We start from the raw sequence: 26,234 nt of genomic DNA, 5'->3' as shown, positions 1-26,234 counted from the left end.
TCTCAAAGCCCATTTCAAACATTCGTTATCCCTGTTTTGCACGTTAATAACTGCTTTTTTGTTTGCCAATTTTGGTGGTAAAGGCAGATAACTCCCCCCTCTCAATGGCTGATAACGCGCGACATTGATATACGCCATTTCTATTCTTTCAATTTTCCACCCCGAGCCCTTCTCTGACCAAGCCTCAATTTCTCCCTTTGCTTTTTCGATAAATCTGTCAAACTCTTTTTCGATTTCTTCTTTGGTGTTTTTTGAAAACACGTGCGGTTCTCTTTCACTGAAATAGTGGTTCATGTGTTGCGTAACTCCGTCTCTTTGTATCGAAAATTTAACTTCAAGTCCAAAGCTTGCTTTTAAGCTTCGTAAGTCATCAATTTCGCTTACTAAAAGATCATAAAACTTTTTCTTGTTTTTTCTTGCAAAAATGTAAAGATCTTTGTTGTTTGTGTCAGTTTCGGGTATGTCCATTTTCCATACTCTAAGCCATTCGTTAAAATCGGTGTGGGCGAGTGAAAAAGACAAATTTCTTTGGGGGTTTCTTTGAAATTCACGGAGGTTTTCCTCCATCATAGCTTGCAAAACTTCTGACGAATATCTTGCGGCAGCCATCTGTTGCATATACTAAAGAAAAATATTTGTTCAATTGAAAAATAAATCTAGCACACAGGTGGCGCTCTCTGTTGCTGCGGGCCGTTAGAGGTGCCGCCAACGCCTTTTTTGCAACTCGTGGCGCAAGAGGGGTAAGAAAGGCGTCTTGCGTTCCGCACACACATGTAAATTAGGAGTTGTGGACACAAATTGTGACAAGGAGCGAGGCGAGCCTGGGCGAGCCGAGCGAGTTGTCACGGTTTGTGCCACAACTCCTAATTTACATGTGTGTACCAGTTTACGAAAACTAACAACCAATTCATCACAAGATGTTTGCTCCTGTTTCTGTTGTTTAGTTTCGACCTTTACTCTTTGTTTGGATTCCCTTTGCTTCTTTAATCTTTTTTCTCGTTGTTCTTTGCTTTCAGTTGCCTTGTTTTTCCTGTATCGTTCTCTTCTCTCTTTCAACCTATTTTCTCTCTGCTGTTTGGTTTCACTTTCTCGTCTTTTTCTCATTAAATCCCGATGCTTTTTTAATCTATCCTCTCTTTGTTCTTTGCTCTCAATTTCTCTTTTTTTAATTCTTTGTTCCTTGCACTTTCTTAATCTATTTTCTTTCTGCTCATTGGTTTCAATTGCTTTTCTTTTTTCATACTTTTCTCTGTTCTTTTGTGACAAGTTGTCCCTTTTACCTTCTTTTTCGGCTTTTCTTGCCATTTTCTTTTCTCTTAACACGAGCAAGCTTTCTTTGTGTTCTTCTGATTCTGCTTGTTTTCTCTTTCTGCTATTATTACCTGCATTTTCTTCTGAGCTTTTTTCCATGTCTGATTCAAAATTGTGACAGTGACTTTGATTGTATGATCCCTTGCATCCTACAGCACTAGAACTTGTACAGTATTGTGAAAAAGTAATGCAAACGAATTTCGACGAAATTCGCGCTTTTCGTGGCTTTTCAAGGAAATTTCGCTTGAAACGAAATCTCTTCGACAATTCGCGACATTTCGCCGAATTTTCGCGACGTCTATTGTTTCGATTTGCGTGAACTTTCGCGCAGTTTTCCGCTGTGTGCGGTAATTTGTCGCGAATTTTCGTGCGATAATTCGTGAACTTTCGCGCGAAGTTTCGAGTCTTTTCGAGCAAAGTTTGCTATGATGTAAATGTGAATCTTCCCTCTCAATCGTTCTCTTGTGCCGGCCTGAAACACAGAGAAAGCGTGTTTACAGATATAAATTCTTAATTACATCGTAAAATTGTTCTTTAAACTTACCTCGTTAGTGCACGAAGAAAACGTAAATATAAACTTCTTCCCAAATGACAAAAACATTGAAGTTTCATGACGAAAAGTTCACATTCGCGAGAAAAACTACTGAGAACGATATGAATGTCGTGTAAAAACACACAATGTTTCCCACTGTAGTGCTTGTCCCCGCGCGAAATTGTGTTTATTGCTACTACCGTATTTATTCGGCTATAAGCCGACCCTGGCTATATTAAAGCCGAGACTAAACTTTCGGTTTTCAGAACCAGTTCGAGTCTGACAAAAAATAAACCCAAAACACTCGGCTATAAGCCGAGACCCAGTTTTTCCTTCAAACTACAAAACAATCCACGTGCAGCAAATCAACATATTTGTTAAATCACAACTACATGTATGCAATCGAAAAAACAACAAAAGAAGTTACTAATAAATGGTGAATTTATTTAGATCTGTACATACGCGTGACAAAAAATTCACTTGAGTTTAGAATCCCATCTCAAACAATAACGCATTCTTCTGAAGAATTAGTGGTTATCGATCATCATACCAAAAGCTACTAGTTTTCAAACAACTAAATCTTCCGATGAAAGTTGTTGCTGAGGTAGAGACCGTTCAAAACAACTGCAAAATTGCCAGAGAATACGGGATGAATACCGTTCAGTTCGTTGCAAAATATTTCACAAGTCGCCAGTGAGCAGATAAAGCGGATGAACTTTAGATGTTATCAACACGAAACGCCATGCTGTTGTCGGTATTTGTCGAGTATTCTGAATTCAATCACAGGCGGCCCAAGCTCTCTATCAGATTACCTTTGGACGTGACTCTTGCTTACGAGCGGTGTTGTGTTACAAAGATTCGATTTATAAGGGTTTGTATGCATGGGAAACAACGGTTTTGCTTTAAAAGTAAAAAAATGTATATTTTGTGAACAAAATTGACTTATTCTGATTCGTTGTTTCATTCTTTGTTGTCTGCCAGATTCTCAGGTCGATACAGCGCGTTTTCGGTGAGTTATCGTTATTTAGGTGTCCACTGCCAGTGGACACCTAAATAACGATAACTCACCGAAAACGCGCTGTATCGACCTGAGAATCTGGCAGACAACAAAGAATGAAACAACGAATCAGAATAAGTCAATTTTGTTCACAAAATATACATTTTTTTTACTTTTAAAGCAAAACCGTTGTTTCCCATGCATACAAACCCTTATAAATCGAATCTTTGTAACACAACACCGCTCGTAAGCAAGAGTCACGTCCAAAGGTAATCTGATAGAGAGCTTGGGCCGCCTGTGATTCAATCAAACTTTCGAAGTGATTTCTTTTAGCAAAGAAGTCGTGGTATTAAAAGTTTGTAGTTTTGAACAAAAATATTACATCTAGCCAGTAGCTAGCCGCTTTCTGATAGATCGTGTTACAATGTTTGCCAAGAAGCGCGTGAGAACAGCCGCTTCTGATTGGTCAGTTTCTGACGTCGCCAAAGCAAGTCAAAACAATCGATTCTTTCTTTTTTCTCTTGAAGTGTCACGTTAGCGGTGATTCTGCATAAAACTTTTAAAAAGCTGAAGGAAAAGAAACAGTCTCAGGCAGAAATTTACTTGTGGAAGAAATTGCGAGGAAATTGTTCAATACATGCAAGATTTTGAATCATCTCGACCGCTCAAAAGACGATCACGCACGCCGACAAAATAATATTCCAGAGCGAGCCGATGGATGACCGCAGTTCCAGCCTACTAGTAAATAGCGAAGGAAAGACGAATGAAAACTTCATTCTTAACGTTTCTTCACTAAACCAAATGGCTTTTTAGGAGCCGCCATTTAAATAAAAGGTAATGAATAAGAATTAATAACAATTGCTTGTTAATTTTCTTTATCGATGATCGCTCGGCTTATAGATGAAATATGTATACATCGACAGCACTGTATGTCAAATCGAGCCAAGCCAGCGAACTTGCTTAAAAACCTTTCGCAAATGCCACGTGAGTACCCTTTATATATGTTAGTTGCGTGCTTTATTCGCTTAATGATCAATACGTACCAATTTTACTTAAATTCGGCATGCATTTGCGAGCAAAACAAAGATATATTTCGTGTATGTTACATGACCATCCGACCGAACGATCCCGTAGCGGAGTCTGCACGTAGAAAAGCGAACTATTGTTGAGAGTCTAGCGAAATTTATTGTCTCGCCTAGCGAAATTTCGTGAATTATCGGTGAGGCAGCGAAAGTTCTAGAAAATATCGTTCTTTGTTCCAGCGAAAGTTCGCGCGAAATGTCGTGAAATGTCGCGAAGTTCGCAACGAATTTTTCGCGAACTTTCGCGCGAAAGTTCGGGAGAACAAAGAACGAAATTCGCGCATTTCGTTTGCATTACTTTTTCACAATACTGTATACGAACAGTTCTGATTAACTGATAAATTTTCTACTTTAATACCCAACACTTCAAATGGGACTACATTCTTTTCTCTGTAAAAGTTTTGCAGATACTGTACCATTTTCTCTACACTAGTAAATTCCAACAGTATTGCTGTTCCATTTGCAGTAATATTACCATGGATATCTCGTGAATGAGAATCAAAAATTCTATAATGACCTTTGTTGTCAATAATAATAGCAACTGTATTGATTTCAACAGTCAACAGAAAGGCATCATAGTCTTTTATTAACATATTTAGTACATGTTGCAATGGGAAAAAACAGTCTCTTACATCAGACATGTGTAAGTCACCAGCAAAACTGCTGCTAAAACTAATGGAAAAGTTTTCGTCATTTATGGACAATGCAGAAGGAATCTCAGATAGCAACAGTCTGTCTTTCCCTACTGACTTACTAATATGAGAATAAAGCACATTGCCTTGAATCAATACTTCATTCAGCTGATCTCTTGACCACCATGCATTACTTTTACAATTGTAAACAACTGCAGTTAGGCACATCGCTACGCATTGGTTGCCAGCATTTCTTCCAAACAGTGCAACATCACCTTGATGATAGTCAGCCGTGACAGTTTTTGACGAATTCACAACGTTGAAAGGGCCAGGATTCATCTCAACATCATTGGCAAGTCGAATCAACAAGGGAAATATAGAAACGATAAAGACACATTTGTGTAAACCAAAGCCTCGCGTAATAAGCTATTTGCCATGAGCGGATAACTCTTTTTAATGTTGGCAGATATATCGCTTCCATGTAAAACATGAACAATAGCATAGACCAGAATTTCCCTTTCATACGATCCGAGTATTCTTTGGCCTTCACATGAACGTCATGTAACCCCACTGCCGCTCTATATTGCATTAAAGACACCATAATCTACGGTATTTAAAACACGTTCAAGCAAATAAAACTCAGTGCCGTAGCAGGGGTAAAATAAGTGGGGGGGGCACACGAGCGCCGGAGGCGCGAGCTGCTAGGGGGGTTTGGGGGCATGCTCCCCCCGAAAATTTTGAAATCTAGAGGCTTAGAAATGCTATTTCCAGCGTTCTACAAGAGCTATTTGTGATTTACACATATCGCAAATTTGAGACATTTTTGAGACATTTTGACATTTTTGTGACATTTTGAGACATTTTTTACACATTGTTGTCACGATTTCTGGTTTGATTTTGTTTTTGGCTGTTTAATATTGTTGTGCATCTTCCTACGTACATTGAAAATGAAAAGAAGTACAAATGTTATTGTTTCAAACCTCTCGGGAGATAAAATGTTATTTTCAACATTTTATACAGGTCTGTTTTTTACTTTTTGGGAAAAAAAACTGGGGGGCACGGGGCCCCCCGGCCCCTCCCCTTGCTACGGCACTGAAACTTGGATGGCTCACCTTTCTATCTTTCGCAATCTCAGCAGTTTTGACAGTGAACTTCTTCTGCACTACTCGTCTTCAGTTAAGTTCAACGCACAACGTCGCCAGATGTTCAGATGACAAATATTTCAATTCTGACAGTGTTTATATTGTTTCAATGGTTATATTCAGTTCAACTTCAGTTATGACAGGACAGGGTCTGGCCAAAACAGCTCACCGATACGTAGCGTAGAGCTCGATGCGAAAACCAAAATTTAATGCAGACCCTCGACCTATCTCGTGTGCGAGTATGTCGATTTAGTATGCGTGCACTACGAGTTCTTTATGTGTTTGTAGGTGAGCGCGAAAATAACAGATACAATCCTCAAGTCAAGGCTTCTCGATACAAGAAAATACTCACAAGTCCACAATCGCACGACCAAGATGGCGGATGGCACAAACAGATACCTCACGTGACCTGTCGCATGTGCTTAGTTGCCAATCCTCACCCTCGAAAACTCGTCGCCGAGAAGACCCTGGGGACGAGGGTAATTCTCACACGAAACTAGGGCGACAGCATAAGGGCGACTGTCATCGCCCTAAAAATAAAACTTTTTAACTCTAATATTTAAAAATAAAATTAAAAATACATTAAATAATGTTTAAAAATTCAAAAGAAGATGATTCCTAAGGTTTGTTTTAAAAGATATCAGAGTTTCAGTGTTTTTGATTTTAATATCAAGGCAGTTCCAGAGGTTTACGGCTCTGTAGGTGAATGTTCTTTGGCCTGCTGCGGTCCTGAACAGCGGAATATGTAAGCTTTGGTGTTGGCGGGTTTCTCGTCCATAAACATCAGACCTTTTATTTTGGCAAGAAAGATACATGAAAACAATGCGAAAAGGTAGTATTAAGAGTTTATTGATTCAAATTACTATGGACGAGAACCTCAGACCGCAGATGAAGGGATTTTGTGAGTTGCCATGTGAATTGGATCCGATCGACCGAAAGAAGAAGTCAATGATGCAAAACTTCTAAAAACAAACTAATTCAAAAGCGTAGACAATGCAACTGAAGGCTTCATTGATCCATTGATCCATATAGTATTTCAAACGCTTGTTTTGGAGACCAAGCCTTGAAAACAAAATCTTGGAGGTCTATTTAATTTGCCTGTGAAGATTTCATTTTGATCAGATCTATTCTTTTCATCGTTTTGAAATTTGTTTTTGCTTTACAATCAAAGCCATTCAAACGTTTTTTTCCAATAATGACTGAAGTATAACAAAAACACAACACGACATTACGAAATTAACACGATATTATGAAATATTCTATTCTTTAAAGTGACTAAAGTGCATACTGAACTATCACTAGCAATCGCTGGAGTAACTTCACTTTCTTTTCAACTTCTCTGAATAGAACCATTCATAGAACCATAGAACCATCCATCATTCTCAGTCACATTTTTTCAGTTATTTTCTCGAAAACGAATACAAATTAAGTCATGCACCGTACCGCAAAATATTTTATCAGTCTGGGCCTGTCTTTTGAGTTTCCTGAACTTTCCATGCGAACAGCAACGATTATACATGGCTCTACAATCAAACGCTGTGGAAATTATCATGTTAGCCGTCGCAAAGGCTCCACTTCCTTGCAGATCTCGACAGTACTTTTAATTTGACTTGTAATTGCAGAAAGGTTATGTTTGGCAATAGTTTCTAAATAATCTTACAGTGAAGACCGGTCGGGCGCACCAACCTCCCAATAACTCAATAAATAAATCGTTTCAGTGATAAACCGTATTCCACATTGAACAGCCATTGTATACGGAAACTCAACAGAAAGCTATCAATTTTTGTCAAATTTAAGGTGTTGTTAAACAAGCGGATATATGAAGGAATGTGACTAAACGAGGGCGGTGAATAGGTTCGCGGATCGACGGATTTGGCCTTGAAAAGCGGTATATATTTTGCGATATATTGAGCAGATTCGCAGATTTCGAAAATGCGGCGGATCGTAGATTTAAAGCTAAGAATTTTGGCGCGGATTCTGGACTCTTCACGTTAGGAAGTTCTGATCGTGTCGGATCACTACTGCGAAGTTCAGATCACTTTTAATCACTTCGTCGGTATGTAGGCGGAATTGCCGCAAAACCAAGCAATCTACCTTCCGTTGTAGTGAAAATTTGCAAAACAAAGTTTTTAGGTAGTGCGAATTTGAATTTGAACGAAAATAATGGCGGATTGACGGATTTTGCCAAAAACTGCACAGATCGGCGAATTTACGTCCCCCTGTTCACTCCCTTCTTTACGGTCGATTGTGTCCACGTGCTCTACAATTTAAACATAACGTCTTACATTTCTTAGATCAGCTACAAAGTGTCCGAAAAATGGAATCTTATTTCTAACTGTACCATAACTTAACCGTCGGCGTGCGAACTTGACTGGAGTTGTTAAACAGCGTCTCCAATGTAACTAGGGCAGTTGCCGGCGACGGCGAGGTATTCCGGATCATTATAAGAACCAGTATAGTTTTAACTTACCTGTTGTATTCTTTCGGATTCTGACTTGACTTGACTGACTCTACTCTACTCTGTGGAGGAGAAAGAGAATACTGTACTACGAAACAACTAAATTCTGCAAGCTTAAAGCAAATAGGCAAATGACGTAAATTGACAAAAAAAAAGCACGTACATGCGCATTGCTTTCCAAGTTGTAAAGTCACGCGATCAATCTCGTGGTCACGCGATAAAAGCATAATCCGCTCTGTTATGTTTTTATGTCTTAACCCAGTAGTAATTACAGTCATTACAGAGTCCATGCAAAGAACCTCAGTTCAGCCATAGCTACAAGCAACTGGCAAGCGATCAGCGGGCCAGAGAAGAGAGTGATCGGGAAACGGGAAACATCCGGCCTCACGAGCTCCTTTCTCGTGCATGAGCGCTAGATTTGAAAATTTGAAGCCGAATTTACAAACGTAACAAAAACAGACAAAAATGCCACTAAATTCAGTGGATCCAGTGTTGTTGTTTTTTTTGTCTGCAGGCTCATTCGTTTACAAAAATCACGAAATTCCACTGACGTGCTAATTGATAACGTCACAAGTGGTTCAATGACTGCACCTCCAAATAGTTTCTGTCGAGGAACATCAAATTTCCAAGGGGCAACTATCAGACCGATAGTTCCGAGACAGAAACACTCTATTGTTTTTATTGTTCACCACTAAATTTTCTTCCGCGCGCACATACAAAAACAAGCATCGTGAATTATTTTTACTTTGCAGGATAAAAAGCTCAATTGAAAGCCGAAATTTAACAAACGAAACAAAACCAGACGAGAAATCCACTAAATGCAGTGAATTTGGTTGGGTTTTTTGTCTGCAGGCACGCTTGTTTACGAAAAATATTTACGGGCCGGCACTATCGATCTGGGCATTTTTCTTTGGCGGGCACTATGGGCTGTTAGCATAACCACACTGACCTACTATTGGTAATCGCGCAATCTGATTGGCTAAACAGGTGCCTACTATCGATCCGTAGAAGGCTCTCGGAGCGCGCGCTTAGTCTTCGCTGAATTTTATCAATTAAAACCTTCAATAAATCAACTCTAGCTATATTTTGTGTTTAATAGATCGGTCGGTGGGTTATGCTAACACAATTAGACGGCTCGCTCTCGGTTTCTACCGGCTTTTGATAGTTGACTCGGGGCTACGCCCCTCGCCAACTATCAGCCGATAGAAACCTCGAGCTCGCCGTCTAATTGTTAAATAGTGCCCTCCGACGGACGAACACTATCGCGTCACATGATCAATTTAAACCAATCAGAATCGGAGAAAATTAAGTGGTGAACTATAAGAGCTGATATATAGTGCTTCTCGGTTAAACACTAGCGCGTCCCGAGATCATTTCAAATCAATCAAAATCGGAGAAAAATTGCAATTGGTTGTGTGTGTGGTGCAGCAACGAGCTATAGCAACAGATTATCACACATAATTAGTATGATACTAACAGAGTTGTGGAAATCAAAGGAAGACAGTGCTGTGTGTGCTAGCACAGAAGAGATGATAGCTGAGATGAAGAAGGTGAATAGTGTGCAGGTTGACAACGATCTAGTGGTGGGGTCTGCTGATGTGAAGGCAGTCTATCCGAGTCTGGACATAGACTTTACGATTGAAAAAGTTTGCGATATCTTCTTTAAGAGTGATGTTCAGGTGGAGGGAGTAGACTACGAAGAAGTTGGGCTTTACCTGGCGATCAACAGCGAACCGGAAGTACTTCAGAGATCAAATATAGCCGATGTATGTCCCACAAGGAGATCCAAACGCGGGAGAAAACCAACAATAACAGCAAGTTGTACGGAAGAGAAGCGTTTCAAACCGTGGAATCTGCCTAAAAAGCAAGCCGTTGAACATGCTCAGAGATTAATGCTCAGAGCGTTAGAGCATTACACGTGGCGTTATCAGTGATCATGAAGAACCATGTATACACATTCAACAACGAGATCAAGAAACAAACGAAAGGCGGACCAATCGGTCTTGGCACAAATATTCATAATCTGGTGGGACAGAGAATTTGCATGCAGGCTTAACGACGTTGGAATTGCACAGAAAATGAACCTGAGATATGTAGATGACATCAATGTTGCTGCAAAAGCAACTGTACCAGGACTGAGATACGTGGAGGGAACTGATAAGGCAGGTTAGAGATGTTATCCATCCATCGATAAAGCTTGAGGTCGACTACCCATCGAAGCATCCAGACAAGAAATTGCCAATCTTAGACTTGAAGGTCTGGGTCGAGCACAGAGAGAAGAAGGTTCAAGAATCAAACCAGATGGTGTCTGTGATGATGTATGAATTCTACAAAAAAGAAATAGCGTCTAAAGCATTGGTTAACGCAAGATCCGCCATGTCTGCGAGCGCGAAGAGGACAGTGCTGTCTCAAGCGGTACTGCGTGTGCTATTGAACTGCAGTCCACTTCTGCCCTGGGCGAATGTAGTGGAGAAAGTAGAGGAGATGGTTCTTCGAATGCAGTGTTCGGGATATAACAAGAATTTCAGGTACGAAGTAGTTGACTCTGCTATCAAGGCTTACAGAGCGATACAGAGAGAGACCAATACATCGACCGAAAGGATGGAGGAGAGACGAGAGAGAAACAGAGAAATCTAAAAAGAGAGAGGACTGGTACAAGAAAGGTGGAAACGAAGCGGTTATATTCGTGCCTGCGACACCTGGATCGCAGCTGCAGAAGGAGTACCAGAGAAAAATCGGAGACCAGGGTTATAGGATAAAGGTGGTAGAAAAGACAGGTACGACACTGAAGGAAGTGCTACAGAAGTCCGATCCGTTCAAACGGCAAGGGTGTGGAAGAGAAGACTGCCTGGTCTGCAAACAAGCTGGGAAAGGCCCATGTAATGCACACGGTGTACTGTACAAGATTGAATGCCAGGGATGCAAAGATAAGTACATTTTTTTTATTTTATTTTATTTATTTATTTTTTATTGCAATACTGACATTACTTACAATTTTACTTACAACCGCTACAATACTAACGTTATTTACTAGCGTTACTTACAATATTGACGTTATTTACAACACTTATCACCTAACTATCAACACTAACTTGCTCACAGTACTAAAAAAAATCTTACAATACAACATACCTTACAATTGCTTACAATCAAAATAGCTTACAGTTTCAATTATATTAATGTTGCTTACTATTTGAAATATAACAAAAAGATAAATATATGTATATTGTCTATATTAAAATATTTTGCAATTCATCTTAAAGTATAGCTCAGAAATTTTGTTGGGCAGTGCAAAAAAGAGCGATAGCCTCAACGTCTTGGGGTGTTGGGAAGAATATGAAGGAATAAAGCGATTTTTTTCATCTAAATTAAATGAATTAATTTGAGCCTAGGAGAGAGAGTAAAGGTTCCCATTTCTTCAGATTGGAATTGGGTTTAATTTATGGGTTTCAATATTAAATTGTGATTCAAGGGTTACAAGAAACGTTTTTACATGTGGAGTTTTGTCATTACATCTACAGCACCAAATGTAGTGTCTTGCTAATAAAAAACAAAAGTTTAGTTGAGGAGAAAAATTTGAAGTGTCAGACTTGAGTCCCAGAAATATTGTTATGTCTTTGGGATAGTTTGGAGGTATTAACTGAGACTTTTGAAGTATTTCAGTTAAATTACACCAAAAAAGTTTAATGATTTCACATTGCCAAAAAAGATGGATTAGGTCTTCAACACAATTGCTACAGAAAGAGCAGTTTGGGTCTTCCTGAATTCCAATTTTTGTTAAAAACGAATTAGTAGGAAGTATTCTGTGCAGAAATCTATATTGAAAATTAATGAGCATTGTGCTTTTTGTACACCTGGCAGCCAAAGTATAAGCGGTTCTCCAATCCACGTCAGTGCCGCGTTTCTCTGGGGCAATATTGGTGTTCCATTTTGTTTGACTTTTTGTGTTTTGCTGCAGCCGCAATGGCTGCAAGCAAAACACATTGAGAGCTGAAGTTTGTGCCGTAAGGTGTAAGTGCCGTAACAAAGGAGAAATCTGAACTACCGATGTCAATCAAATCCATGAACAAACAAAATCGAAACCAATGAACCGTAGCGCTGATCGCATTCGAAGTTACGGGCCAAAGTATTCGAACGCAAACCACGTTGGACACGTTGGAAAACAGAAAACCGATTTAAAAGTATATCGCATTGGGTAAGAAAACAAACTGTGGCGCGACCACTCCAGTTTTATGAGAAAATTATTCTGCAGTTTTCATCATTTACGAAAAGAGCGAAGACTTGGAACCTCGCCGAAGGTCATAAATATTTTCTCCAAAGGACCGGTTAGTGCACAGTTTGTAAACTTTCGCTTTGAAAATAAACTTACCCTCACCTTGTCTACACTGTCTACAGCATACTAGTACTGTATTAACTCTGAACTTCATATTTTAAAATAAAATGTATGAACGTGTAACTTGTCACGCAAAGACAGCTGGTAGGCTGCACCGCTAATTGTAGCTGTATTCGAGCTATATAAAAGACAGCTAGAAACGAATTAATACTAGTAACATCACAATGGGAAAGAAACTTATTCAGTGGTGCACACCGTCGAAAACAAAGAAATATTAAAGGAAGTTCTCATTCACCAGATTCACTGCATCAGATGCAACATTCGTCAGTTCGTGTTTAAATGCGTGGCGACCAGTTTGTTTACTAGTTATTAAAAAATAATACGGTCTTCATTTAATAAACAGTTCATCCTTAAATTTCAGCTTTTCTACGACTGACAGGTAGGTACTATAGTATAAGCCCCGCTAAAATAGCTGGAAAGGGAAAGTTTTTTGAAAAATGAATTTTTGACTGCCAGACGCGCTGGCGCCACATGTTTATTTTGTGAAGATTAATTAAACGCCGTGAAAAATAGAATTTGATGTCCAGCGAGCCACTGCATCTTCGGCTACGCAGTCCTCAGTGAATCCTCCAACTTCACAAATTTCTAAAACTTTAAGAAAACGAACTTTCGCAGAATCAAAAATTGGTCCTTATCGATCTTCCGATCTTGTTGTGAAGACACTGAAATTCGACGAGTGTTCATGCGTGAAGGGATGACTGACGAATGATAATAATTATTTGTAAACTTTCGCTTTCAAAATGAACTTTGCGTTACGTTCAACGCCGTCTTTCTGTTGTTGTACGCCGGTGCGCGTGCGATTATTTATAATTTCTGAATTTTGCATATTTAACTCAGGGTGACACAACAAGTTTGTTAAGAGTTAGTTGTTCCAGTGTTTAATTTGGGTGAAAGTGGTTAAAGAACCACTGTCTTGTCACTAATAAATATATCACATTGAGTTCTTATAAGGTCAATAGATTCTGTCTTTTTCGTTGTTGTTAATAAAACGCTACCATTGTGACAATGATTCCAAATACAACTAACGGTAACCAGTGAGATAACGCCACTAAAAGAATCACATTGAGTTCATTGAGATTTTTTTATAATGTTAGACAATCATGTCAGACATTACGTTAACTTACTAGTAATTAAATTATGTTTGCTGTCTTTGATTTCAACATAACATTGATCAGTAAAATTATCAGGATTGAATTAACACAAAGTGACTACAATATAGTGCAATTATTAACCTGCACACAAGTGACAGACAATAAAAGACGTTGGATTTCAATCTCGACTCACTTGTCTTTCATCAACATGTTCCCTAAGACTTTGCTCTAGCAGCGAAACACATGGACCCATTGGGGCCCTATTTTTATTGGTACGGTCAGTCCAGTTCAGTCCGGCCGACAAAACAAATTGTATTGCTTATTTATATTTAAAACATTGGGAAAAGAATGGTAATTGGCTGTTCATTCACGGAATTACTACCATCCGCTGACCATGCAGCAACAGTCGGCTAAGGGGTATCGAATGGTCTTTTTGAGCATTCGAGCGCATGAACTTGCTAGTAAAGAGCACGTTTCAAAAAGCTACCTCCACTAAATACCGAGCCTGCGAGCACTTGTAAAAGTGTGAAATAGAGCACCTGCAAAACATTTTGCGAACATTCCAAAAAAAAAAACAAAATACAGAAGCCTAATTTAACGAGCACTGCAAAATTTTTGAGGGCTCATTCATGACCCCTGCTGTAAAGACACTTTGCGGCACAAACCTATATACTAGGGGTGAATTTATTTGCAACATACGCATATAGCCATCGCATTTGCCCGTTGAAATTTTATAGCGGAGCTCCCAGCGGTCCGAAGGGCCGCAGAACACAGCCCCATACCCATAGAAAATTAATAGACCCATGCTTTTGGTTTTTTATGGTCATCATGGCAAGCAGCATGGCTCGCGGGCGCGTGCGACGACGACGACGAAGTTACCCCAACATGGCGGCTATGTAATAGTAATTGGACTGAGTGGAGTACAATTCAGGGAGTAATCGGGCGAGTCATTTCGAAATCGGCCGAGCGCGCAGCGCGAGGCCGATTTCAAATTACGAGCACGATTACTCTCTGAATTTTACGACACGAGGTCCAATTACTAATTAATCGTGTCAATAACAAAATTCGAGGTTAGGAAGTCTTTAGGAACCTTTTCTGTGAGTAAAAGTCAAAGGTAAATTCAGTTGGTTGCACAAAAAGTTAGAAAACAGCAAGAAAAAACCCATGCAAATGCGCATGATTGACGCGCGGATGGCGTAGGTGTCCAATTACAGGTATCCAATTTGAAGTTGCTCAAATTGGATACCTGTAATTGGACACCCACGTGATCGCGCGCCGATTACGCGACAAATAGGCGCGCGCAGAACCAATCAAAAACGAGAATTTTGTTATAGATACGATTAACTCCAGAAATCGGTTTAACTGACCAGTATCACAAGACCATATCGCGGGCTCACCTATAGAACTCATCGAGGTCGAATGTTTTTTTGAAGTTTACCGCTGACCAAATAATGGTTTACATTGAACTCTGTATTATAGTTTTAACTTGATAATGATGACATGGCGTCATCGAAACGTCGTTCTATTTTCTTATCGCTAATTTTTCTAAAGCAAAGGAACGTGATTATATTGTGACACAAGTGGTGGATTGTGCGGTGAGATTGCGTGAAAGATATAAAAAGCTTGAAAAGAAACCTTATGTTAAAATTTGATCCTTCTCAAAAAGAAGCCGTAATGACTTATTCTATTATTTTTCCAGGCTATCTAGTTTTGTGACTGTAGGGCTATTTTGGCTATTGAAATAGTAAAATAGTGTTTTGATTGATCTGTTTTTTCGCGTATTACTTCATATCCAATGAAACGCAAAACGATTAAAGAATTAAAAAATAAAACAACTTCCTACTGTATACAGTATACTGCAAAATCTTAATAATTGAACCGGACAGAAACAGTAAGCTTTCTTCCTGTCTAGAGTAACATCGTGATTTGAGGGGAAACAAAACTAACTGCTACTACAAAATCAGCAAGAAGCACACGGTACCAAACTCCGTGGTGTGGCCAGTACGCGCGCAACCATAACATACGAAGGCAGCAGCAGTGGACAGCTGTTTCGTCCTTGTTAGCGCCTGGGGCTATGCCATGCTGATGAGTCCTAACAATGATAAAACAGCTGTCCATTACTGCCACTGCCTTGGAGTGATAATGATAATGATAATGTATTTATATAGCGCATTTTTCATTTGTATATGCTCAAATGCGCTGTACACATACTGTAATTTACTACACAAAGGCCATACCACAACACCGGGAGCTTCGTGCCCTGCGCGTGCATGAAATACTGGCTATACAAATAGAGATGTGTCCTCTTACATTTACTACTACCATAGTTAAAAAAAACTATGCGGCTACTAACTGTGAGATCAGCCATTAAGAGAGCTATGTCGCGGGGATTTCGTAGATTTTAGGTCCAACTGTTCGAAATTAGTGGTAGGCAACTTAACTCGTAAAACCATTATCGTTGAACATCTAGAGGAAGATATTACCTTAATTTTCGGATAGAAATCAACCTACGGCTATAATGAATATCGATTTTTTGATGACGCGCGGAAACCAGCATAAAAACGTTTGCGTAACTTTTTTAAGTTACAATCCATTTCCATTCGAGCCATCCGCAGTCAAAGATGCTCGTTAACAGTTTTAGCTTTCTAATAAAGCAATTTTAATGAAATTGACTATTATTTTAAAGTTTCCTGTGACACAATTATAATTTTTGGCTGTTTAAAAATCTGGTAAAATCCGTGACATAGTGCGTTTAAGGTTTCCTTTACAAAGTGTAACAACGGCTGCGCGATGTACAAGTGAAATGAGACCTATAAATGTGTAATAGCGGCGTTATCAATCTAGAGTTGGCTGTTAGTCTCAGAACTTCAAACCAAGCACAAATGGAAACGGAAGCACTTCAAATAACTGTTTGCTCATTCCATCATTTCAAATGTTTACTTATTTGCAAGGAAGGAAAGATAGGTCTTAAGTGAAGTAGGTAAAGGGAGCTGATAGGTTCCTTCAAAAACATTTTTATACCTCGTCATGAGTTGCTTGCGTATCACGCACCGACAAAGATGAGTTAGTTCTCTAACATACCTGGAACATTTGACCAGCCAGGCATGATGGTCACGCGACAGTGAACAAAACAGAGAGGACCCTCGACCCAGTGCCCCAAGGCTGAGCACAGCCTGTGCATCATATAACACGCGGCAAATGTCCCAGCGTTGATTCTCAGCGGCTGTGATAAGCGCTGTCTTACCGAATACTGTCTCAATGCTAGGATCGCCATGATACGCCAAAATCAGACACACGCACTCGATATCTTTAGCCAGGTGTAAGGCTGTTCTTCCATTTCTATCTTGTAAATCAACATCAGCTCCTGAGCGACACAATATTTCAGTAGCTGACACACGTTCGGCCTTGCTGCGCCCGTATTGAGCATACATCAGTGGTGTTGCGCCCCAACTGCTCGCCAAATTAAGAGGTGCTCCGTGATTACAGAGTGTTTCCAAAACATCAAGGCGTCCGCTGAGTGTCGCCATGGCTACGGGTGTCTTTCCCATGCAGTCCTGGGCGCACATGTCGGCCCTATGCTCCAGAAGAATCTCAGCGCATGCAGCAGATTGGGCGAAGTGTAGAGGCGTCATACAGGGGACTCGGCACGAACTAGTAATAAACGTACCGGAAGTGATGTCATCTGGTTTGGTACTCCATACGGCTTCTCTGTAGTTGACATTCGCTCGGTGACAGCATAGCCATTTCACGCAAGCTGCGTTATCGTATTCCACAGCTACTCTGAGTGGCGTGACGGGAACCCCATGAAGTGCACTCTTCAGGCTTACAGAGAAGTTGACATCTATCACTAAATAATTTAAAATTTATGTAATCGTTATTTATATATTTTAATACTTATTTAAAAATTACTAGGTTTTCACAACTATGTTATAAAAAGTCTGCTACATCTGCCAAGTTTAAGGATAAAAAAGCTAATACACAAAAATTGAATAGTAATAAAGATTTAAAAGTATTCAAGATTTCTCATTTCATTTCTGCTGACTTGTTTTTCTTTGTTACAAATTATATGTATGAACAGCTTGTTATGGCTTCCTTTTTCCGAGACTGTAAAGTTGAAGCATTTAAGTTAGGATTTTACCGGACAACTTTAAAGCTTTTTTCTAATTCTGTTTTCTAATATCGACTATTTTAAGCACATGTAAGATGTTTTACTTACCAAACTCTGACAAAACTTCCAAGCAACTCACGGATCCTGAGTAACATGCGAACACAAACAGCTCTTCAAAGTCTTTGATCGTTAAATCCGAAATACTCGAATCTTTCTTTGTTACTTGTGTACATAACATCTCACTCAACTGCTGACTATTATGTTTTAAAATGAGTTCTAAAATATAATCCATTACTTGACTGACCTATTTACAGGAATTTAGATATGTACCAAAAGGGCGCTTTGCAAAGTGAATGATTCACTGATTTCAAATACCCAACAAACTATTCCGCGTTCGATTTTGAGTCATTCAGAAATAATAAGTTTAGCACAAAGAGCACGTGCAGTAAATTATTCAGGTTATCACACCTCGCGACAGGATACTATTGAATTTTTTTTTTGTTTTGAGTTCATCTATAGTTCATTATTGAGACCACCTGTTTGAATGTTTGTGGTACATCTGGTTCATTACGTAAAATTGTTTTTCGAATTTGAACTTAAAATTTGGCAAGGTCACTATTTAATGTAAGCACTTTCCAAAACCGAAGAGAAAAGGGGAGGTAATTTAATCATAGTACCACTTTAAATGTTTTTGTTTCAATAGTACGGGCAATACGAGCTGTGAAGCGTTTCAATTAAAGAATATTATAATATAGATAGGAGTCTACGCGCGCTCTGATTGGCTAAAAACCTATGTTTTATCAGAGTATAAAACATAGAAAAATCATGTTTTATTGTTTTTCGTCAGCTTTCCTCGAGTGCTTCGCGCGTCGTTGACTGTTCGTTGGCTATAACCACTCGTATCCAACAAGGGCGAATGGAATAATTGTTTTATTAAATTCCTTTTTAAGTATAAATCCACTGGACATTTCATTTTGATGTAAACGAAGTGAGGCGGGAAAAATTGTGGCGCGGTGTCCACTGCTTGAGTTGAATGAAACTCGCAAGGAAAGCGAGCGAGAGAGTTTTCTTTCGAAGATTTTCTTCGACAATCTCCTCTTAAATCGTCTATTCATGCTGGAATTTGATTGTGACAACAATTAAGGTTTACGGGAATATCCGAAGCAATAGCTTTTCTGGAAATTATACGCCTTGTTCAAGTCGAACGAAGCAAGGGACGGATGTCATCGAGACTACTATATTTATATGCTGAGACGAAATTGCACTCGGTGCAGTCGGTGAAGTTTATCGAAGTTCAAAAAGACAAGATCAAGATTAAAAGGTAACAAACTTACCTGAAATGCTTAGCCTTATTTTACGTCGAATACTGAATGAAATTGTGTCAGTTTTCTGGTCTTCCCGTAAACTATTTTCTGCTTTTCATCTTTGTTTACTCGCTCTTGTTGTACATATTTTTAATTAAACTTTTCACTCGCGGTGTCTAAAATCTATATCATAAAGCAAAGAAAGAAGCCTAAGCCATGTTTTATACTGTCATAAAACACTCCGGGCATTTGAGAACACTCGAGAAATGTAGAAAACATTCGCCTGCGGCTCATGTTTTCTACATTTCCCTCGTGTTCTCAAATGCCCGTCGTGTTTTATGACAGTATAAAACATGGCTTAGGCTTCTTTATTTGTTAATTATAAGTTCACTCCAGAATGGCCAGTAATTTTTTTTACGCCAATAAAAAGTTTATGCAAAGATATGTTATTCACCAAAATTTCAGCTTCTAACGAGCGCTTAAACCCTACGAAATCCTTTTCTGAAGTAGCCCAAAACTCGACAACTGAACGCCGCCATCTTGAAGCTGTTAATGTATGCGTGACGTCAAAGAGCTCAGCCTGAAGTTGAGCGGGAAAATTTTAATTACTTCAAACTCCTTGTTTCTTTGTAGTGGCTTTTGTTTGTCAAAATGCCTGTTTGTGCAGCTCCATTTTGCTTAAACAGAGCTCCAAGAAATACAAAAAGAGGTATTTCCGTTTTCACCGTCTTTCAATATTTAAAGAACAATTGCTCAAAAGCGGACACAAATATTTGTGTGTTCCGGCGTTAAATCGGGGTCCGATCGAGTTCATTATTGAAGTGCAATTTTCTGCAACTTTTTCAGGTTGATCTATTATTACCTATCCTTCGAGACCCTCGATTTTTCTCGTCGTCCCGCTCGACAATCTGTCTCTGGGTCTCCGAGGATGATCATGTTACCAATGTTGCAGTATTGCATACGGTACGTGCATGTTGCAATCAAGATTTGTGACAAACAGAACATAAACAACCAATAAGTCCATAAACGGCAATGTCGCCAATGTCCTTCGCGGTAATAAACGTCCTCCTCCACTGTTCGCGTCAGTCATGACGACATGAACGCGAACATTGCTGTTTCGTTTTGTTTACAGCATCCATCCTAGTTATTTTACGCCGGACGTTTCCTTGAACATTATAAAAAATTGCCAAAGTAGCAGACCGTACCAGTTTGTCGTAGCAGTGCTACTGAAAAGAATATATTTACTTGTTTGCTTGACCACAAATAATCGCCGGGACCTCGATCAAACGCCCCCAGGGTTTATTTAATAGTTAGCAGTTTTGACCCGGCGTTTATACGAAGCCGGCGTTTAATCGGGGACCCGCGTTTAATCGAGAAAATACGACGAAGTCAACAACAACAACAGAGAGTTTCTCTGGTTGATTAAAAATTCTCCCTGAAATAAAGTAAAAAAGTGAAATAGCATAATCGTAACATTGGTTGGTATTGCGTCTGCCTTTTTCTTTTTTTGTGGATATTTTCACTCAGGAGACTGTATCTGTGATCTTCTTCGAAGCAGTCTTCCGTATCGTTTTCGGAACACACAAATATTTATGTCCGCTTTGCCAGGAATTTTTCGTTTCTGCCCATTCTTATAATCCATTCGTGAGCATTTTTTCTTTTAGATATTGAAAGACGGTGAAAGGTTTTTTGTATCTCTTGGAGCTCTGTTTGAGAAACATGGAGCTGTACAAACAGGCATTTTGACAAACAAAACAAAACAAGGAGTTTTGAGTATTCAAACTTCAGGCTGAGCTCTTTGACGTCACGCATACATTAACAGCTCCAAGATGGCGGCGTTCAGTTGTCGAATTTTGGGCTACTTTAGAGAAAGATTTCGTAGGGTTTTAGCGCTCGTTGGAAGCTGAAATTTTGGTGAATAACATATTTTTGTATAAACTTTTTATTGGCGTAAAGAAAATAAACGGCCATTCTGGAGTGAACTTCTCCTTTAAGAAAGAAACTTACTGCACGAATCCCAAAGTCGTGAATGCGTGCAATATTCGCTTTTTAGACATGTCAGTACTACCAATCTGATCCATTTTTCTTTTAAAAAATAAAAGAAAAGAAATGAATTACAAAAAGAAAATAACCGCTTTTCTTTTCGTTGCAAAAAGTTTGTCGTCTCCCTGTAAGTGGAATTGTGACCGATAAAAAAAAAAAAAACAGAAAGGAACAAGTAAAAAATTTCAGACAAGACCAAACAAAACAAGACCTTTGCCGTGTTTTCTTGAAGGTATGCGTTGGTTTGTGTTTTAACTGTTTTAAATACATTATTGATAAAGAAGATAATAAAACTTGACAGTTATAATTTTATACTGAGGATTAATTTCTCTTGTATGGAGGAAAGTCTTATTTAGCAGGACGGATTTCAACAGGGTCGGATCCACGATTCTAAAAGGGTGTTGCGCTTAACAAAAATGAAGACTGTAACAGGACACATGCAATATGACACCACAAATACGCTTGCTATTATCTTATATTTTAGTTAAAAACTGTATCTATATGTTAATTCTTTATTATTTGAATGAGGTGGATGGATAACTTTAAAAACGTGAAAGTAACTCAATGCAATAGAGTTGAACCTCGGCACAGTGGCCACCTTGTAAAGAGATGGCCGTTTTAGGGAGGTTTTCTCAAGAGTCAAGTCTATGGATCGGTGCATGTGGGGACAACAAATTCTGGTCGTTATTTCATAAGAGGGAGACGCTATAGAGAGGTGCCCGTTAGTGAAGGTTCGACTGTAGCTTTTTTTATTTCATTCACAATAGGCTAAGCATCAACAATTTGCGACAAAAGTTTCGGGGCACATCGTTGAATCGTCGTTCTCCCCTCGCACTTTCAGTGCAATGTTGATTTCTATTCATCCAACAGTGCGACAATATTTCAACATTATTTTTCTTTTGGGGTGGCTGCCGGCGCAGATGGCATCGTTAACGCACAAGCATACGGGCGATTTTTTGCCCCCCCCCCCCCCCGGGGGGACCCAGTTGCCCAAAAAATGTCAGTTACATAGGCCTACATTTGATGTGAAAATATCCTTACCTATGAATTTATCATATGAGCTTATAAGGTAATGCACTGCCATCTGCATTAAAAGTCGCCGTCTCCTGTTTGCTCTAATGTTATTTGATCATGAGAGGCATAAATAATGCAAACAAACAATATCCACTTTATCTTTTTCGGCCATATTGGCGTGCAACTGTGCGGAGTCTGGGATTAAACATGTTACACGCCTTTTTTCAAATAAGTTCGACACAATTTAATGCGACGTTCAAATCAAATGCCGAACTTTTTTTAATCCCAGTAGACTCAAATTAAGATTACATTCGGCGCATGCGACGTTTAAACCGGGTCTTAAGTTCTTAAATTAACAACAAACGACGAACAAGGGCGAACGGAATAAATAAACAATAGCCTCCATTTGGCGCGAAAATATGCACGAATATTTGTCCGCAGACATTGTCTGTTCTGAGAAGCGAACAGTTTTCCGAGAGCGAAGCTCGAGAAAAACTGTGAGCTTCGAGGAACAGTTAATGTCCAAGGACAAATATCCGTGCATATTTTTGGAGCCAAATTGAGGCTATTGTTTTCATTAATATTCAAATAATTTATACACAAGGCCACTTACTTCGGAAAACCTTCTCTCAAAGCTTTCAAACGAAAAACCTTTTTTTGTAAGCGTTCAAAATATTACAAGTCAGTTCAAAATGTTTAGTTACATTCAATTTAACAATTAACTTGATATGAAAACTGAACGAACGAACATAAATCCCAAAGTTCATAAACTGGGGAATATCACTCGGATATTCCCAGTTTTAGTTGGGGCATATTATGTCACGTGCCGCTTTGTAACCAATCGCGTGAGAGCAAAAATATTTGATGGATTATAATTAACAATTTACACTCAGTTTTTAGCAATAAAACGGAAAAAAAACAAACACTACGAAAAAGATAGATATCTGGTACCTTTGTTTAAGCGTTGGCGACTTCTGAGCAATTGTGTGAATCCTCTCGAAATTACCTTTTGCCAGTCGATCTCAGTGAGTCATGGCCGCGTGCGATGTCCAAACTGACCACTATGTTTACGATCAATTCTAATGCCTTGAAAACCATCTCTTGAAAATATTTTCGGTTCAAAAGCTTTGGTAGTTAATTTGCAAAATTCCCAATGTTTTAAATATCCAGGACTTGGAGTGATTTTTTTTTAAATGAGAGAAATTTTCATTCCGCCAATGCCGCCATGTTCACTTGCCTAGATGGCAAACGTGGCATGGCTTAGTAGCCAAACCTTGGGATGCCATATTCACCGCCTAGCGCGGTGAATATTGCGCCATAAACCGAGCTTCTCGTCCAATCAGAATTGAATTTACCTCTGGAAATTATACTAATGACTGATAACCGGTATTCAGTGTACCAATCAGAAAGCTAGAAATTCATTATCCTAGGGTGAGAATTTATTAAAATGTTTAACTTTGGATTCATTTTTACAGCATGACACAAATGAGATGCAGGCATCACAAAGTGTCCTAAACAGATGTCTTGTTCATGGTAACTATGATCTGATGATGCTTCAATTAAGCGGCGCACTGTTGCGAATGAATACAGCGCTTATGCACTCTTTAATATTTTTGCTCATATACAGGGCGCTAAACCAGTAGCGGCGCTTAATCGAGTACATTTGGTATTTGTATAGGTAATCACATGATTTTGAGTGCAATTTGGGATAAATAAGCACAAGTAATTTTTAAAGGTTTTACGAGTGCTTATTTATTCCAAATTGCACGAGAAATATCATGTTATTATTTATTAATAATATTCATGAAAAATTTGCAAAAGAGCAAGCTGCGCAAATTTCGTACAAAAACAATTTATTCAAACTCGGCAAATATCATCACGTGCTCAGTCAAAACAAGGTCAATGTTTTAAACCGAAAAATCTGACTAAACAGTTTAACGAGATTATGGGTTTTTACAACTGAGTTTCTCGCTTTTCCAGAGAATTTCTTGTGCTTCTAATACTTGTCGAGCTTTGCTTGGGCGCTTTCGATTCGACGGCCAGCCAAGTGAAGCTGTTTCGCTTTAAATTCCCTTCAACACTTTCTTGGACGAAACAATTCTCTGTCCGTACACTAGAAAGCCTATAGGTTCTGTTCTCTAAGTACAGTGTCTAGCAAACGATATAGTCATTACTTTGAGGTTGTCTGGTCCATAATCTTCGCCAATGTGTTTCAATTTTATTTCGGCGTAAATGAAATCGCTCAATAGAAGCAGCAAGCGTAATTTCGATTTCGTCGGCAATTTAGAAATCACTTATTCCCAACAGAGAACCAAAAATCAGTGCTTTTCAGGGCAGTTGTGATATTTAGAGCTGTCTTCAGGTCTATTACTGTGCTCAAAACGGCAGCCATTGTTTTTTTTTTATTCGCAACTCGACGAAGATCCAGCTCCACACCAGTTCAGTACCCTTTTTTTATCAACCAATCAGAATGCTCTGTATGTTTTTCCTTTTTTTTTGCACTGAATTCCCTTATATTTGCACTAAATTAACTTATTTCTGCATCGAATTAACTAAAAACTGCATTTCTCCTAGCCAATCAGATTTGATATTTTTCATGTATATTATTAATTGTTTGTTTCAGAAAAGAAGTGGTAGTTTTACTGCAAAAACGTTGTACTTACAATTATGGATGTCTTGAGATTTTATTTAACAATTATTCGCCGAAGGCGAAGTGACTTTTTGTTGATTATTAAATTCTCAACCTCGGATATTGCATTTCTAGCTTTCTGATTGGTTTACTGAATCCCGGTTGTCAGCTCGTATACCTATGTTTGACCTTATATGGGAAATGAGTGCGGCAAGTGCCGCTTAGCGTAAATTAAAATTTTTAGCAAGCGACAGTTCCTTCAAAAAATGGTTTTAAACAGCAAATTTGGCGAGCTTCATGAACAAGAAATAATTAGCGGTGCCTAGAAAAACCACAGAAATGCCATAGTTAATTTAACTACGCAAAATAAAAGGATTGATGCGAAAAGTTTAATTGATAATACTTTTAAACGCACAACAAGAGCGAGTGAATAAAGTAGAAAAGCAGCAAATAATTTACGAAAGAACGGCAAACTGACACAGTTTCATTCAGTGTAAGTCATAAAACTAGGCTCAGCACTTCAGTAAAGTTTGTAACCTTTCAATCTTGGTTTTGTACTTTTACACTTCAATAAACCTGTTCGACTTTTAGCTTAATTTCGCTTCATATAATATAGAAGCCTTGATGACAGCCGTGGAGCCGTAAAGAAGTACAATGTAAACACTTGCTTCGTTCGACTTGCACAAGACTTGCAGTTTCCAGAAAGCTTTTGTTTCGGATCTTCTTGTAAAACTTAACTGTTGTCACAATTCCCAGGATATTTATACGACTTTAGAGGGGATTGTTCGAGGAAAATCTTGGAAAGAAAGCTCTCTCACTCGCTTTTCTCGTAAGTTTCATTCAACTCAAGAAGTGAACACCGCGCCTGAAATTTTCGCGCCTTCTCATACTATCACTTCGTTTACATCAAAATGAAATGTCCAGTCGATTTAAACTTGAGAAGAATTTAATAAAACAATTATTCCATTCGCCCTTGTTGGATACGAGTCGTTATAGCCAACTCGGCGCTTCGCGCCTTGTTGGCTATTTACTACCTCGTATCCAACGCGGGCTCATGGAATAATTATTCAACAATAATGAGCCTGAGGCAAATAATTGTTTTAGTATAATTTTTAGAGGTGATCATCAAGAACTTAAAAAAATAACGATAGCAAACAAGAAAACAGCAAACACAAGTGTTCGCTTGCAGACGGTGTAAACCAGTTTAAATCATCGATTGCAATCAGAATTTATTTAGTTAAAGCAATAAAACGGAACAAAACAAACACAATGAGAATGATAGATGTCCGTTACCTTTGTATGATTGTGGATGACTTCTAAGCGAATGTGCGAATCCTCTAAAAATGAGTAGCTCTGGTAAGAAGAGAACTAAATGATGTTTGCTCACTCGATCTGACTGAGTTTCTCATCGATCACCAAAACCGCCGTGTTTACGATCATTTCTAATGCCTTAAGAACCATCTCTTGAAAATATTTTCGGTCCAAAAGTCTTGGTAGT

At 38.9% G+C, this 26,234-nt stretch overlaps 2 protein-coding genes across 2 annotated transcripts in view; both read right to left on the bottom strand.

Moving 5' to 3' along the window:
* Positions 1 to 26,234, bottom strand: part of LOC144644514 (mitogen-activated protein kinase kinase kinase 2-like) — a 128,163-nt gene that overhangs the window by 82,666 nt on the left and 19,263 nt on the right. The gene's annotated exons all lie outside the window — the stretch shown is intronic.
* LOC144636100 (ankyrin repeat domain-containing protein 61-like) lies at positions 16,575 to 17,984 on the bottom strand. Its single transcript, XM_078495241.1, has 2 exons — positions 17,855 to 17,984; positions 16,575 to 17,485 (listed from the first exon to the last, which is right to left on the bottom strand). The coding sequence occupies exons 1-2, from the start codon at positions 17,982 to 17,984 to the stop codon at positions 16,575 to 16,577; spliced, it is 1,041 nt and encodes a 346-aa protein (XP_078351367.1).

This window comes from Oculina patagonica, chromosome 1, assembly GCF_052425735.1.
Source record: "Oculina patagonica isolate OP01 chromosome 1, crgOcupat, whole genome shotgun sequence".
NCBI lineage: Eukaryota > Metazoa > Cnidaria > Anthozoa > Scleractinia > Oculinidae > Oculina > Oculina patagonica.
The sequence above is the reverse complement of the archived record's forward strand: the minus strand, read 5'-3'. Positions and strand labels throughout refer to the sequence as shown.

What these genes read in the sequence shown, in the direction of transcription:
- LOC144636100 (XM_078495241.1), bottom strand. Translation starts at nt 17,984, where the DNA reads ATGTTATGTACACAAGTAACAAAGAAAGATTCGAGTATTTCGGATTTA. An exon ending in GGAAGTTTTGTCAGAGTTTG is followed by an intron (nt 17,486 to 17,854) that starts GTAAGTAAAACA and finishes TAAATTATTTAG; the next exon opens with TGATAGATGTCAACTTCTCT.